This window comes from Callospermophilus lateralis, chromosome 17, assembly GCF_048772815.1.
Source record: "Callospermophilus lateralis isolate mCalLat2 chromosome 17, mCalLat2.hap1, whole genome shotgun sequence".
NCBI classification, from domain to species: Eukaryota; Metazoa; Chordata; class Mammalia; order Rodentia; family Sciuridae; genus Callospermophilus; species Callospermophilus lateralis.
This window is the reverse complement of record NC_135321.1, coordinates 69711572-69729100: the sequence shown is the minus strand read 5'-3', so window position 1 is coordinate 69729100 and position 17529 is coordinate 69711572. Positions and strand designations below refer to the sequence as shown.

At 36.4% G+C, this 17529-nt stretch overlaps 1 protein-coding gene across 3 annotated transcripts in view; it reads right to left on the bottom strand.

Moving 5' to 3' along the window:
* Positions 1-16944, bottom strand: part of Ercc6l2 (ERCC excision repair 6 like 2) — a 103577-nt gene extending 86633 nt beyond the window's left edge. The window contains exons 1-3 of one of the 3 annotated variants that reach the window (XM_076836638.2): positions 16558-16944; positions 13077-13501; positions 5637-5759 (exon numbers count right to left, since the gene is read on the bottom strand). In XM_076836638.2, the coding sequence (XP_076692753.2) occupies positions 5637-5759; positions 13077-13501; positions 16558-16603 (594 nt within the window). In that variant the 5' untranslated portion in view covers positions 16604-16944. The remainder of the gene's footprint in view (positions 1-5636; positions 5760-13076; positions 13502-16557) is intronic. The other 2 variants (XM_076836635.2, XM_076836636.2) reach the window with 2 other exon arrangements.
* Positions 16945-17529: the final 585 nt, after the last annotated feature.

The window sequence follows — 17529 nt, the reverse complement described above, 5'->3', positions numbered from 1 at the left end:
AAGATATATTTTTCTTATCTTTTTTTTACTTATTTATTTTTATGAGGTGCTGAGGATCGAACCCAGGGCCTCCCACATGCTAGACGAGCACTCTACCACTAAGCTACAACCTCACTCCTTAAACAGGTCTTATTAGAACAAAATAAGTGCCCAATCTTGTCCAAAGGAACAGCTGTTTTGTTTTTTTTTTTTTTCCACTCATAAAAGGCACTGAAAGATGAGAGAAACAGCTCCCCAAAGTGTGGATCAGGAAGCCAGTAATAACTTCAAGAGCCAAGAGAATACTGTGAGTATACAAGATAGGCCAGTCACCTCTCTTAAAATACGTGGTCTTCTGGAGCACTCTTCCCTCTTCAATTTCCAAGCCCATTTCATCTATCCCTCCCTCTCAGAAACTCTTAGTTGAGGACACGGAAAATTCACTTGGAAACCTGAAGCAATTAGAAGGAAACCTCCACCTCTCGTACCATGTTGTAAGTAGCCTACCTACATACTTCCATATGTCCTTCCTTCCCACCTGTGCCCATGCATGAGCTGTTCACATCTTCAAAATAACCTTTGAACTTAACCCTGTGGCTCCCATCCATCTTTTCTTATAACCTACAGTTAATGTTGCAGAAATGGCCTGCAATCTTCCCTAAAGAACTAACTTTTCATTTTCAGTAGACCACATCTATGGGCAAACATAATATTTCCCAGAATTCAAGAAACAAGCTCTGCAAAGAAACAAAACAAAATCCTCTTTCTCATCCCTACATCTCTCTCTAGCTACTGCTCCATTACTTTACTCTACAGCAATGATTTTCAAGATGTTTATTATCTCAACTGTCCTCCTGCTTCTTCTTGAAGTCATGCAAATAGGACATCTTTCCTAACCCTCTGCTATACTCTAGAAATGGAATGTCCCCCAAGGGCCCATGTTTTAAGGAATTTGTCAACAGCACATGGAGCTATTAGGGGGTGGAGCCTACTGAGAGGACCTTAGGCCATTGTGGATGTACTATAGGAGAAGATATTGGGACCCTGCCCCCAATTCCATTCTTTCTCTTTCATTTCCCAACCATGATGACATGAGCAGTTTCCTCTGGTATGCTCTCCAACGGCTTATCATAGGCTCATAATTTATGAACCAACTGACCATGGACTGAAATCTCCAAAACTGTGAGTCAGATTAAAGCTTTTCTTCTTATACAACATTTATCTCAATTATTCGGTCACAGTGACAGAAAGCTAACTAGCACAGACTTCAGCAAAAACAGTCCTTTTTAAGATTACTAACATATTTATTTTTCACATGAATGCTTTAGCATTCTACTGATATTTCCTGTACTTACTCTGAATACTGCTGTCTTCAGAAATTTTTAAGGTTTAACTTTTAATAAAGTCTCACTATTACCAATATTTCTAACCTGCTATATTTATCAGAATTATCAGTTTCTTTTCTAAAGAAACTTTACTTGATAGACGATCCGATTAAACATACTGAAAATAAAATAATAATATACTGCTTTACATACTGCCCTCTCTTCTGTGCAACATTTCATCTAAGTCATTAATCACCTGTAAGACTATGTTTTGGAAAGAGAAGACGACTAACCTCCTGAATGTGAGAGTTCCTTTCCCCATCCCATCATGAAACATATGAGCACTTTCTTGTCATAGTCGGTTCATTTAAAATACTTTTGCCCTTTGGAGTTTATCCTATGATTCCATTTTTCTCCTACTTTCAAATATAAACTCAGAGTTCCAAGTACTAAATCAATTTGTAGATCTCCTTCTAATAAAATATTAGGTCCAAATTCCACCTGAGCCCTTGTAAGTTAGTTTTCTACAATTCCAGTAGTACCTATAATACAATTGCAGTACCAAGAATTTATCCAACAGTTAAAACTGTACAATTTGCCAAGATAAATGCATAAGGATGTTCATAGTGGCTTTGTTTGCAACACAATCTTTTTGCTAGTAACAGGGACTAAAGAAATTCTTTTTAGTAAATAAAATAATTGAAAGTATTTGTGTTCATTCACTAATATTACTGCTTATGCTGGTTTTGTAAATGACAAAAATAACCTCCTCCTCTGTATTATGAATTTCACTTAGAATCTCTAAAGTTTTATCATACAAGATAGTAATACTTTAAAAAAAATTTACTATGATTCATCTTCATACAGACTGAACTACAATCTAAACTTAGCCTAAATCTAAAGAATCCTTCCAAGAATCAGTATTTGAAATGCACAGTTCATGTCTTTCCGTTTAGGAATTTATTCTTGGCACATCTATTTCATGCATTTTTGATGATTTATTCAGTTGAAAAGTTTACAAATGTATGTGAGATGTATCATATTCTGCACACATTCTTCAAATCTACCACTCCTTAATTTGTAACATTCAATTCATTAAAAAGGAAAAGCGGTTCAAAGAGTTCTGATATTAATTTTTCAGGATTCTGTTGTAATTCTGGCATTAGCATAATAAGTGTAAAGAAACTTATTTGTTCTGTAGCTAACTTTCAAAAATGCACATTGCTTTAAATATCATCAGAGTCATAACTTTGTATTTATTTCTGGGAAATACTATATGATGTCAATGATGAGCTCATTAAAAACTTTAAGTTCCAGTTCAAATGATTAACTGAACACATGTATGTGCTGACACCAATAAAACAAAAGAATAAATATAAAAATAGATCTCTAATAGTGACAGAGTGCCTAGGGGGGCACTACCAGCAAATCTGAACAGTACAGGAGCAGATAAGAACTGGTATAAACTGAGGAGTCCATCCTGCATCTATGAAAGAGTGGGGAAAGGCACTTTTCCTAAAAGGAATCTGAAACAAGAAGCAAAACAAACCCACACAGACCTGCTGAGGCTCTGGGTCAAGAAAAGAAACTGCTGAGTGACTCTAAGAAGGTACAGATTGTCAATCATCTGCCAAAGAAGCTGATTTTAGAAGCTTCCCCACATAAAATACTGGGTACATTTTTCTAAAGTGGAACTTATTAGGAAGAATTCTACAGTGAGTGTTAGGAACAAGGAAAATGTTTGAATTTCAAAGATAAAGTCCTAAACACTCCCAACACCCTCAAAAAATTTCCCTTTCAAGGAAAAACAAGTCAGTTCAGCACTGAACCTTCATATGCAATATGGATTAACAGAACATAATAAAATGATTTTGATAAACTCACAAGATAAAACTTAGATTTCTACATGCAAATAAACTGCCAATTAAGTGTGAGAGCAATATACAAACAAGAATTATGAAACAAGAATTGACAATGTTGAACAAGCAAAAACCATTACAAACATAAAAAGAAATGAATAAACTCAAAGTCACAGCAGGAAAATTTATTATATTTCTGTTAGGATTCAATCCTCAAATAAATAAAAAGAAAATCAAAACAGCATCAAGAATTTTAAAGCAATTAACAAAGTGATTAAATACAAATACTGTATGACCATAATAACAAAGAATGTAAGACATAAGTAGACTACACAAAGTACAACAACAGAACATTAAAAATACTTTACTATGGGTTCAAGGGTCGATGTCTCGTGCATGGGTGTGTCTTGCTATAGCCCCATGGGTGAAGCAATGCTCACCTGTTCCTTTGTAATATAACCCCTTGCCCTGTTTAGGATAGAATCTTCCATGGAAGTGCCTTGTGTGTGTCCCCTTCTCTTACTGTGCCCTTGGGTGTGGCCTACCCAGGTGTCAGTCAACCTGCTGACAGTGAACATCATGAAGATAGACTAGGTATTTGTGTCTCTTGTGTGGTTATTTTGTGCAGCCCAGTTAGCCCAGTTCAAATGGAGTGACCCCTGAGCCTTTTAGCCGCTAACAGAAACCCAGCACTTTACCATGAATTTAACCACAGAGAAAACACTGAGGCTATATTATTCACCTGCAATAATATTATTCACCTGGAAATTTAAAAAAAAAATAGAATTGTCCATAATTTGGAAAAGAATAATGAAAAGATCACATCAATATCTATGGAATGCAGCTGAAGCAGTACTCAAAGGAACATTTTAAGCCAGGCATGGTAGTGCATGCCTGTAGTCCTAGCAGCACAAGAGGCTGAGGCAGGAGGATCTTGAGTTCAAAGACAGCCTCAGCAAAAGCAAGGCGCTAAGCAACTCAGTGAGACCCTGTCTCTGAATAAAATACAAAAAAGGACTGGGGATGTGGCTCAGTTTTTGAGTGGCCCTTAGTTCAAACCCCACTATCTGCACTGTCCCCTGCCAAAAAAAGGAACATTTTAGTTTTAACAAAATTTTTTAGAATATAAAAAAGGCTGAACATAAATCAATAAATAAGTCAACTAACGAAGACAGAATAATAGCAATATATTATATCAAGGAATTTACACACACACACAAATTCATAGAGAAGTAAAAAAAGAGGCATTAATGACAACTGAGATAGCTATCAGTATATTTTATCATACCATCAAATAAGTACTTTTCTTTTCTCTCCTCCCATTCTTGTTCTAAAGTATTTTAAATATCTTTAATTATATTTAAATTTTAAAATATTATTTTACACTTCTCTCCGCCCCCCCATCTGTTAATTGTCACAAGTAGCACACAAAAGATACATAAACTCTGCACTAAATTTAGAACAAAAGTACTAAATTCAGGGCTAAAAGCAATACTTGAATCTCCAATACTTAGATACATTATGAATCACCATGCTTTTTAGGATCCAATCAAATCTGACAGGATACATTAATGCTATTAAAAATAATAAGAGAATTTAATTATAATAACTTAAGTCAATACTTCTCAAAATTCTGCTTACAAACAGCCATTACAATAGATAAAAGTAAACTTGGACTTCTCAGTAATCTTGTACATAAGATTTGTTTGAAACAGACTCTATTTTAAAACTTGTGGCAAGTAGTTCATTACCATAATAAAATAATGATCTCATAAAATCACTTCATCCTTGTTCTCATCCAGTTTCCTGGATGCTGAGGATAATATAAAAGACACAGAAGTATAATATACTTTTTGTACACTGCACCTCTTTATTAGAAATCTTATTTTTTGTAAGAACTGTGTATATTTATAAACATATTTATGAAGTAGAAAGCTGAAGTAAGAATATGAATAGCAGTCACAGTCACACAGACAGAGACGAGCATATATCTAGTCTTTCAAGTTTCAGCTTCCTTGAATAGGGAGAATTTGTTTCATAGTTCTGAGATGTAATCAGTCCCCTAAGCAACTTTAAATATCAATGACATACTTTCATTACCAATATCCATAACTGTCTCCTTTTCAATCTTGCATTAAAAAAATCAACATAATGAAGACTTCAATTAACTTTATATATGCATTCATGGAAGCTTAACAAATAAATCTAAGCAAATCATGTAAATCTAAAAAAGTAATAGATTTAAATCTCAAAATAAATTCAAGCTGAAATTATATTCTGCCATTCTGAGAGACAATCAAATTTAACTAGAGGATGAAACTGGTAATCCTTCAAAAATTAGGTCTGTGAAATAAATATTTTAATGTTTTTAAATTCTAGTTTTAGAATTTATAGTATGTTGTGTGACGTTTAAATGTTCCTCTGTGCCTTTGCAATTCCAGCTTCATGAGTTGAATATTTCTATATACTTTACCTTTTTCGCTATAGAAGAAAGTGGTTCCTTCTTCATACTTCTTAGTAAAAATTCTGGCATGTTATTTTCAATATCCTCACGTGTTCCCTTTTTATGCAACACTGCAGCCAGAAATGAAATAACCTGGGATGAAGGAAATATTTTTTTTTTTTTTAGTCACTGTGGATAATGTATTGTGATACAAAATATCACTGATTACATGACTATCCAATTAGTGACAAAGTACATAAAAATAGATTTGTTGAAGGGAAATATAAAATGAAAAACTAGTATTGATTTTCCTCACTTGTATTAATAAATAAGTACATGATAATAGGAAAAAGCATATTGCTATGTCTTCCATGCTAGGTAGTACCCACTCAGTGAATATTTTCTTAATTCCATCAGGAAGGACATTACTTTCTTATTTGGTTCTATCCATGAAACTATCTCTTCCTATTCTCTATTAGAATAAACTGTATACATTCTTCTTTCCTTTTAGAAAAATAACTCCAAAACAAGAGTAATATTTGGCTCATAAATCTGTACACTTCTGTTCATCTAATAAACAAAAGTAGAATGACAGAACGTTATTTTAAGATAATCTAATATAATTCATCAATACAACACCATGTACCATGATCAAATGGGATTCATCCCAGGGATGCAAGATTGGTTCAACATACAGAAATCAATAAATGTAATTCACCACATCAATAGACTTAAAGATAAGGATCATATGATCATCTCAGTAGATGCAGAAAAGGCATTTGACAAAACAAAGCACCCCTTTATGTTCAAAACACTAGAAAAATTAGGGATAACAGGATCATATCTCAACATTGTAAAAGCTACTCTTACTCCTTCCTGGCTTCTTTTGATTGATAGATATTTTTTAGAATGGATAAAGACTCCAATTAAATGTCAGAGATTGTCACAACAGACAAAAGAGCTATGTACAAGAGATACACTTTAAAGACAATGGTAGCTTGAAATAAAGGATTGGGGAGAATACCATTAAAAGCAAGCATACTGGAGTGAGTATCTTAATATCAAGTGAAGGATATTTCAAAAAGAGTATGGTCAAAAATGTAAGCATATTTCATAATGATAAAGTGGTGAATTCATCAAAAAGACATAAAAGTCATAAAGATTTGTGACCCTAATAACAGAAAGGAAGGTTTTCAAGACCCATATTCAAGTGAAATCAGCAAGAGGAAGAATAATGGATAGAATGAATGACTCTATTTTATTAATACACACATTCATGAAAATTATAGCTTGTTCCAACAAAATAAAAATAGCTGTACTTCATAATACTGTTTTATTGTGCATCATAAAACAGTATTAAGAAAATGAAGAGACAACCTAAAGAATGGGAAAAAAATATTTACAAATCATATTCTATAAGGGTTTAATATCTAAGATATTTAAAATATAACTCAGTAATAAAAAAGACAACCCAACTAAAAAGCAGACAAAAGACTTAAAATATGTATTTCTCCAAAGAAAATATACAAATGGCCAAAATGCACATAAAAGACATTCAACATCATACAGCATTAGAGAAATGCAAATTGAATCCATCATGAGATATCAATCACTTCATAAATACTAGGCTATAATGAAAAGACATTATAAAATTTATGAGATGGAGAAACAAGAAACCTTGTGCATTGTTGGTGAGAATGTAAAATGGTATAGGCACTGTGGAAAATGGTATGATTAGTTCCTCAAGACAAAAAAAAAAAAAAAAATTGAATTATCAGATGACCCAATAATTCTACTCTAAGGAATTCCACTCCAAAAATTGCATACAAGAGAAATGAAAACACATGTCTATATAGAACCTGTTTATTAATGTTTATAGAAGAAATAGTCATAATAGTCAAAAGGTGGAAGCAACCCAAATGTCCATCAAAGGATAAAAAGATAAATTGTGTTATACATATACAATGCAATATTTTTCAGCCATATAAAGGAAGCAGGATACAACTTGAATGAGACTTGAAAACACTACCATAAGTGAAAGAAATCAGACACAAAATGTCATATATTGTATGATTTCTTTTATATGAAATATTCAGAAGAGGCAAATCCATGGAGACAGGAAAATCTACAGCTGCCATGGGATGAGGGAAGGGAGAAATAGAAAAATTGTTACACAATGGATATGGGTGGTCTGTTTTGATGAAAAAGTTTTGAAAACTAGAGAGAAGTGGGAGCTGCACTGCATTATAAGTGCACTGAATTGTACACTTTAAAATGGTAATTTACGTTATGTGTATTTCACCTAAAAAAATTATAGCTTACATTTTTATAAGAACTCATTGATGTACAATGGCATCATCAAAGTTATTTTTGTTCTCTGAAAAAGCAAAAAAAAAGTATATAATGTGTTTTAGTACATATCAATAACCCAATAACCAGTAGCTATTTTTGTAGTATCATTCCTTTAAAGTAAGGAAACTTGGTTCCCTATACATAATCTTAAGTGTTATAATATAGTAGATTTTGAAGAAATTATGCTGTCAAAAAGATTACAAAATAATGATATACCAAGATTGGTCAAATCTTATCCTGAGCCTTAAAACAGTCTAACAAAATTTGCATTTTAATTTGCAAGAGTTACAGCAAAGCTTCAGAGTTTGATCAACCAGCCTTATACTATTTATGTGACCATGGGCAATTTATACAACTGCTCTATAAATTTTACTTTCTCATCAATAAAATAGAGGCAATAATACCTAATTAATACAAATGTTCAATGAAAAATGTCCATTAAAAAGCCTGGCCCATAATTAAATATAAGCGATAACCACAGAACCATACTATTACCCAATTCAATCTAAAATTCATTAATGCTTTAATAAAACTGTATTTACTCCCTACTACATGACCGGCACTGTGTAAGGTGCTGGAAAAGTCTAGATAATAGGCTATTCTGATTGATTCAGTAATGTGAAATTCAGCTGATTGAGGGGTTAGGGACAAAAAGGTGGTGAGAATATACACTGAAGGGGCATGGGTAGGAAAAAGTAAACAAAAGAACACAAAATAAACAGCTATTAAATAGTTCAGGGAGAGATTAATGTGAACAAACTGGCTGACATAAATTAAAGGAGGCAAATAACCTTATTTAGGCATTAGACTATTTAAATATTTTTAATATCACGTAAGTAAAAGATCTTTGATACATGCTTGGAATTTACATTTTGTAAGTATTTGAATCAGTTAAGCTTAAAGTTTTATATTCAAAAATTTATATTAAAAAATAAGTAACTGAAACTTAGAACTGATTGAATTTCTTCATATAAATATTCATAACATTTTGGGCTCCGACAACATCTTGGAATATAATTTAACACTGAATCACAGTCAATGTGTAATGAAAAGTTCAGGTAACCAGAGTATTGACTGGAAGGGGACTAAGTAAATTTTGTAGAATGAAAGAATCATTCTGTATCTTGATCAACATACTGGTTACCAGACATATACACTTCAAAACTCCTTGAACAGTATGTTGAAGATCTTTCCTTTTTATGATTTATAATGATATTTTAATTAAAGACATGCACCCACATAAACACACTTACATTGAAATATATGTGAATGATATATGCATTAAAAAGTATATATATATATATATATATATATATATATATATATATATATATATATATATATATATATTCACTCCTTATATATATTCACTTTAATTTTAGGCAACTATTCCTCAGAGGCTACTTATAAGTATTGAACTCTAGTTAATGAAATATATACTTAAGTGTTTGTGGATATAATATACAGATGTCTGCCACTTTAAAATGTAGCAAAAGATAGATTGATGGATGGATAGGTATGTGATAAAACCATGAAGAATGAAATGTTAACAAAATCTAGGTAGCTGATATATAGCTTTTCATTGCACAATTCTTTTAACTCTTCTTTTTGTTTGAAATGTTTGATAAGATGTTGGGGAAAAAAATCAGTTTAGAACCTTCGACAACATAGAAAAAAAGCTGATTATAAAATAGTAGTGATCATGCAACTCTACTTTTTGTTAATTTCTATATGTGTATGTATACATATATTTATGTATGTTGCATATTCAACTATTCCCTCTTAACTAGATCCTTTCAATTCACTTAAAAAATACTTAAGAATGTCTGATCCCCAAACATAAACCACAAAGAAGAAACTCCCTTAAAATCCCATACCACTTCCTTCAACTGCTACTAGGTCACTCCTGTCCCCTTCCAAAGTTACATTTCTTTTTATTCTTATTTGTTCTCTTTAGTTATACATGACAGTAGAATGTATTCTGACATCATATGTACATGGAGCATAACTTCCCATTCTTGTGATTGTACATGATGTGGAGTTCACTGGTCATGTATTCATATATGAACATAGGAAAGTGACGTCCAATTCATTCTGCTCTCTTTCCCATTCCCATCCCCCCTCCTGTGCCTCCATTCCCCCCTGTTCAATCTGGTGAACGTCCTGTCACTTCTCCCCACACACCCCATTGTGAGTCAGCATCCGCATTATCAGAGAAAACATTCAGCCTTTGTTTTAAGGGGGATTGGCTTATTTCACTTAACACGATAGTCTCTAGTTCCATCCATCTCCTGGGAAATGCCATAATTTCATTCCTCTTTATGGCTCAGTAATATTCCATTGTGTATATGTACCACATTTTCTTTATCCATTCATCTGTTAAGGGCACTTAGGTTGGTTCCATAGCTTAACTATTGTGAATTGAGCTGCTATAAACACTGATGTGGCTGTGATGCTATAAAACACAAAGTCACATTTCTTAAAGAGGTAAGCACACTTCTCCTTTCCATGTTTTCATTTACTCAATATAAAACTAACACAAACTCCAGCAAAATGGCTTTTGCTGAAGATACTAATGACTTCTTTGTCACCACACCAAATGGACATTTTTCAATCCTCACCCCTGGTGGAATATAAAATACCAAATTTGTCTACTCTTAAATTTAAAATAAGGGAAAGACACTATTTGGTATGTAAAACAAGCTTTAGAAAAAAGCTGGGTGCCTATAGTTTCAGCTACTTAGAGGGCTGAGGCAAGAGGATTGCCTCAGTTCTAGAATAACCTGGAGAACGTAGTGATACCTCATCTCAAAAAAAAGTTTAATTTCATTATATGACCAAGTTTGAAAATAAAAAGGAGAAAACTTAGAGGCTAAAGTTAGGAAAAGGGACCAGGGGATGAAGAAGAAAAGAAGACAGAACCATAGTTAAAATAGTAAATGCCGCTGGTCTATTTTCATTACCCAATTCTATAGTATTTTGAAATTCGAATGAACTCATAAACTATTGTCCACATTTCTTCAATTGGCTCAATCTATATCTATATTTAATCTATATCTATAGAAGCTCTGCCAAATGGCCTATTTATGTAGAAATTATTCTCCAAGTTACAACAATAATCAAAGAAGTGAGTCCCAAAGGATGAGACAAATCCAGCCTGGTATCAAATCAGTACAAAAACTATTTGCTAAGACTTTCATGGCACAGAGTACATAACACAGCAGCTCAAAGCCTTCCAAGGAAACCAGCAACTCTGCAGGAAGATCACTATTAAAAATAATCCTGTAAAATGGAAAATAAAGGGAATTTCTTTGTAAACATGGGCTTGGGCATGAAAGATGAGCTTCTAATTTGAGGCTAACTGTGCACAATTTGAGTTGTATTCATTTTAGATGGTCACTTTTTATAATACCGTCACGTTTCTGATTTTGAAGATGCACACGCATTGATTAGTCAAAGAATAGTAAAGAACATTCTAGTATATGCAAAACAGTACAAGTATATGTAAAGTCAGTCACACCAGAGCTTTCTTTCCTTATTTTCCTTTAGAACTTCTCCACTTATCTTGGTCACATCCCGAAGGTCCTTTCTTTATTCTTGTCATCTACCCTCCCAAGGAAACAAATTCACTCATCCCACAAACAACTCAGCACCTCCCGTGTGGAGGCCTAAACCACCTTCATTGCCTGGGTGTAAAGAAACACAGAGGATGGCTAAAAGCAAAACATGCAATGACTATTGGAGGATTTTATTTTAGCCTACCTTTTCACACCAAAACCTCATATACAGTAGCATGACTAGGCTGTTTTTAAATGTTAAGTTGAGCTTTTCACTTACCTTTAAGCTCCACTAACCAATGGAAGTATCACTGAATAAAATAGCATAACTTCAATTAGGAAGGAAACACAGAAGGCCTTCATCACAATCTAGACAGACACTTCTGAAAACCCAGGGTGACTGTTCAGCATAAAGTCTAGATTCAAAACTCGAATCCTTTTGGATCACAGACCTCTTTGAACATCTAGGTTAAGGAGCCTGTGGCAGGCAGCTTCTGATAGAGTTCCCAGCAATCCCCACTTCTCTGTATTCACAACCTTCCTCTAGTTGAGCTTGAAGTGGCGTTAACAACTTGCTTCCAGTGAACAGAAAGTGGCAAAAGGAGGGGACAACGTTTTTGTAATTAGGTTACAAGACCATGACTTCCATTTTCCTAGCACTCTCTCTTGCCCTATTACTTGCTTTTCCTGATAAAGCAAGCTATGTGTTGTGAGATGTTCTATAGCAATGTTCCAAGCAGCAAAGAAGCATGGGAGGCCTGAGTCCCACAAGCCACAAGGAATCAAATCCTACCAACACCCATGTGAGCTAGGAAGCGCATCCTCCCAGGTCAACATGAGACAGCAGCCCGCAAGAGGCAGAGCCAGAGGGCCCAGCTAAGCTGCACATAGACTCCTGACCCACAGAAACTATGAGGTGATAAATGTGTATTGTTTTAAGCCGCTGAATTTGGGGGCAATTTGGTTTACACCAACATAAAACTAACAAAATACCCTCTATAGAAAAGTACACAATATACAAACTCTGGTATACATTTAAGGGAATGTCCATCAATTGAATACCTAAGTAGTTCAGGCATTACAGATCAGGAAACTTCTGATATGAGAAACTCAAAATGATATGCATAAAAAACCTGTAGGAAATCATGCCATGTCCTATACCAAATGTAGAATACTTTCCTTCCGAAAGTATTATTAAGAAAGTTTATATTAAATATAATTGATATCATAATATAAATATTAATATATATTAATACATATTAGTATATATTAATTTATATAAATATGATGTAAATATTACCACAGGTAAAATAATACCAAAGTCAACTAATGCAAAAACGTAATATATTTCAAAGGTACTAAATAGGTATTGAAGATAAAATAGAGACAGTCAATTTTGAGATTTTTCTGTCCAGTGGTGAGACAAAAACACACACACATATACACACACAAATATTCATCATAATGGTAGTACAAATAGAGATTTGCACACAGAATCCACTCCTGTACATAATATAATGACATTATTGAAGTTTAATCATAATCTAATTAGAATAAATACCTGAACTGTTTTTCCAAGTCCCATGTCATCACCCAGAATACATCCTCTTCCTTGGATGTAGTGTCCATAGAGAAACTGAGCTCCTTCCCTTTGGTAGTCTCTCAAATACCTATTAATAGTATAAGGAATAGAGTCTCCATCTTCAGATAATTTAAAGGCATTAGCAGATGATGGAAATTTTCGGTCTGGGAAAAATGGTTTTTCCAAATCTTCATCATCAAATATAAAACTCCTGGTGCAAACTTTAGCAGATTTTACTTCTTGAAGTCTTTGAAGAGGTATTTTCCTTTCTTGAAAATCTGAATATAAGACAACAGCAAATGACTTGCCATTTTCATCCACTGTGATAGATTTTATGCTTGCTTCACAAAGTTTTTCATCATGTGGAGAAGGAGCAAGACATCTTTCTCCTGGAAGCCACCTGTCTACAATAATAAAGAAAAGAAAATTTTCAGATCTAGCTTATAAATAACATCTTATCCACTACCATGAGAAAAAAAAAGAATCCAAAAATCTTTTTAAATTTATTGAGACAAAGTAAAATATATTTATGTGTAGATATTTTCCTAAAATATATTATCAGATGTCCTATAATAAACAAAGGGCATATAATTCACCTCCTGTCACTCTTATCTTGGTGATATGCCATAATCCCTCTGGTGATTCTGATTCAGTACATATGGGTCATGGGCATCTGGTTTTATTATTTTGTTTCATTGTTATTGTTGAATTCAAATATGAGACTGATGCTCAGCCAGGGTGAACCACTGATTTAACTACTCCTACTGACTCATGAACATTATATATTATTCATGATATGACAAAGTAAGATTGAGTAGGACTTGATAAAAAGTAAGCTAAATCCTTTGGACAGCAATATTTCTGTGGTTCATCTGTCTGCATCTTTTTAAATTATTCCCACCTCCTTTCTCTGGAGACAGGTGCTTTTTTTTCATGGTCAATATTGCTGCTTCTAAATCACTGTTCCAATTGGTATTCAACTAGACAAGGGAAACTCCAATTACAGGGTGATGTCACAGCTTTGTCACAACCTTTTCCCTTTTAGGTTTCAAATAGTGAGGTTTTAGGAAATGAATTCTAAGTTCTCTAAGACCCTTTTATTCTTTGAGGAGTCTGATCTCTATATTTGTGAACTTATCCTGTGCTGAACTGTTTATTTTCCATCCTGAAGATACAGCACTGTGAATGGAGAGGAGTTCCTGATAAAGTATACTATTAGTACAATTTGAAAGGTACCAAATAGAGGAAGCTAAGTAAAAATTTTTCCAAATGAATTTCTACGGCAAGAATCCAAAGTATTATATGACTATGATCACAAGAAAAAAAATTATTTTTCTTACACATTTCTCATTAAGTAGTTTCCTAGATTTACTAATTAGATTTTCATAATATCCATGATTATAATATGACGTTTATATTGTCTTAAGCAAGAATAACTCTTTATGATATGTTTCATCAATTGTTCCTCAAAAGTAAAGCCATAATTCCCATTAATTTTGGTGAGGAGGTTTTATCACAGCCATCATAAGTAAGCAGGGAAAACCCCGTTTCTACTAATCTTTCAATCCAAACTGAGAACTGTTAACACTATTCTGAAAGACAGAGTTTTAATGTGAAATTAACACTCTGATCTACTGTAAGGGTAAAATAGCAAATGGGTCAGTGGGTCTTGTTTTAACAACAGTGCTGTTTGAGAAGTAAAACCTAGAGTTACCCTTAGTACAACTCTTAACACATTGATTGATGTAGGTTGTCTACCTAGCAAATGTCTTCTCCTTTTTAAGACTTTTAATTCTTTATCTATTGTTCAACATATGATTGAAGCACCAATTATTCACTAGAGAAAAATTAATGTAAAAAATGATGACTTGTCTTTCTGCATCCGATTAACTGGGATCATTTATAATTAACTTTTCAAGGTAGAAAACAATTAGTCAACCCTTAATCCTCTTTTTATATTACTCCCATATCCAATCCATCAGAATCTTTCTGGTTCTACTTCAAAAATATCACTTTCCTCCATGCCACCATCACTCTAAAGCAAATACTAGCCAATTGTAATATCTGTAATAAGTCAGATATTAGCTATTTTTTGCTAACTCTAAGTTTAGCAGGCCATACATTCTTTAGTTACTGTAAGGCAAAAACAACTGCAGATAATAAACAAATGAGGCTGAGTTCTAATAAAACTTTATTTACAAAAGGAAGTATCAGACTAGATTTGGTCTGTGAGTGGGCAGTAGCTTGGTGACCTTTGCCCTAATGCACATCACTATCACCTTAGCAACCTAAGCAACATCCTGTCTCAACATGAAATTTCAAAGAAAAAAAGGGAAAGGGGTCTAAGAAGTGTGTCCCAAGTGGTATAGCATGTGCAAAAAAAACCGTGAAGGGTATCACATAATTTATGGGTATCTTTCTGCTTCCTGAGTTTGGATAATTTCTAGAACTAAACAGATAGGGTCTGAGCTAGGGAGGAACCTCTCACTATCCAGACTCCAGAACAAACTGCTTCAATTGGGAGGATTTCCTGTTGGACTGAATGGAGGACTGAAAGTAATGCTAGACCATGATCTGTTCTCTCGCCCTCTTTGATTCACCCTCCTTGCTACTGGAATATGACAAGCAGGCTCCCAACCCTGGGCCCCTAAGCTTTCTGTTCCTTCCACTGGCACTTTCCCTAAATAGCCAAGTGACTAGATTTAACTGCAAATGAGCATCCCAGTGACCATCTCTGCTCAGCAGCTTCATCTGTTTGCTTTTACCCGCGGACTCCTATAGGCACACGTGTATACATATTAGAGGACCCTGAAGAACAATGTCAACAATCCCAGCCCTCAGAGTTCAGGCTGGCGCTGTCCTTCCTGAGACTTACCCCTCAATTCCTCATCTATTTAATGAGATAAACACCTTACTCAACGGAAAAGCGAGTCGATAAACAATCAGAAAAAACACTCAATATATGGTAAGCTACTAATTTAGGGACAAGAATACCTCCCCGACGACTTGTGGCAGCATATAAACCCCTGCCTCAACACAGCAAGTATTAAAACTGTGCAATAAAAATAAGCGAACTAAACAAATATCGCAACCTTCGCCCCTCTCCTTAACGACCCCCCTGCCCGGCACTGGGCGTACACTGATAAGAATGACGTCTAGGCACCACGTGGGCAATCGCATAAAGCTCTGCAGACACCCGTCTAATTTAACAATCACGAAAACTCAGCACTGACGCCAAGTTCACAGACGGGGACACTGCGCCAGGTGGCTCGGCAGTGCTGCAGGGAGTCTTGACTGCAGAGGTCAGGTCCACCACCCTAAATCGCTCAATGGGTCCCAGCCCTAAAGGGGTTCGGACTGGCAGCTGTCACTCCAGGGAGCAAAGCGCTCCGCCTCGGCCGGGGGGCGCGGGCGCGACGCCGCAGGCAGGTGTCCGCCACTGCAAGCGCGGAGCCCATACCTTTGCGGGCGGATTCCGCGCGCGACCTCGGGGCCTCCGGATCCATCGGGCCGGGGGGCGGGGCCGGGCAGGCCAGCTGCGGCCCACGCCACCGCCAGCCGCGCTCCGCGCATCGCCCCCAAGCCCCTCGCGGGGCCGGGAGGGGGTCGGAGGGCCCAGCCGAGCGGGTCGGCGGCGTCCGAGCCGGGGCACTGGGTGAGGCTGGCGAGGTGGCGCTCCCCTCGTCGACGCGGACCCCGCCGCCGGTGGGGAACCGGAGGCGGGCACCAGGTCCCAGCTAATCTCCCCCTCAGGGCCGGGCTTCCCTCCACAGCCCACCGCCACTTCCAAGCCGGACTGAGGAAATCCCGCGAGAATGGGCTCTCGAGCTGTCACCAGAGCATCGCGAGAAGACGACCTTGGCTCCTGTGGGCGGGGCCAACCTCCGGACGTCCTCTCCCCAGGAGACGCCGATCCGAAAAGCCCGCGGGAACTGCAACTATCGCGGGGTTTGCTGTCGCTCTCCGTGCTGAGCTGGCTTTTGCTGCTGAAAGGAATTGGAAAAGACTTGGGGATTGGGGTCGGGTCAGGGCTGGTAAGGACCGTGGCAGCGTCCGCCTCCCAGGACGCGCGGCCTCGGGTGAGACACCTCCGGGTGAATCGCAGCTGCGGCCACTCTTACCGTCGACAGAAGGCGGGCGTAGGAATGCCGCTGAGTTCTCGGCGCTCCTCTCCCGCTGACGCCGCCGCTGGTCTGCAAGCCCAGGACCCGGGAGCGCGGGCCCGCGGACCTCCAGACTCAGCTTCGTCCCTCAGGGCTACTGCCGGTTCGACAGCGCCCAGACGCGGTGGCGTGAGCCAGACACGGTTGCTGCACGTGCTGAAATGGTGGCTTGTGCTGTGTAGTACTCCAGGGTTCAGGGTGACCCAGATAGCCTGGATTCAGCTCCTGCTGCAACCAATCATCACCTTTTCACCGCTCATTTCTTATAG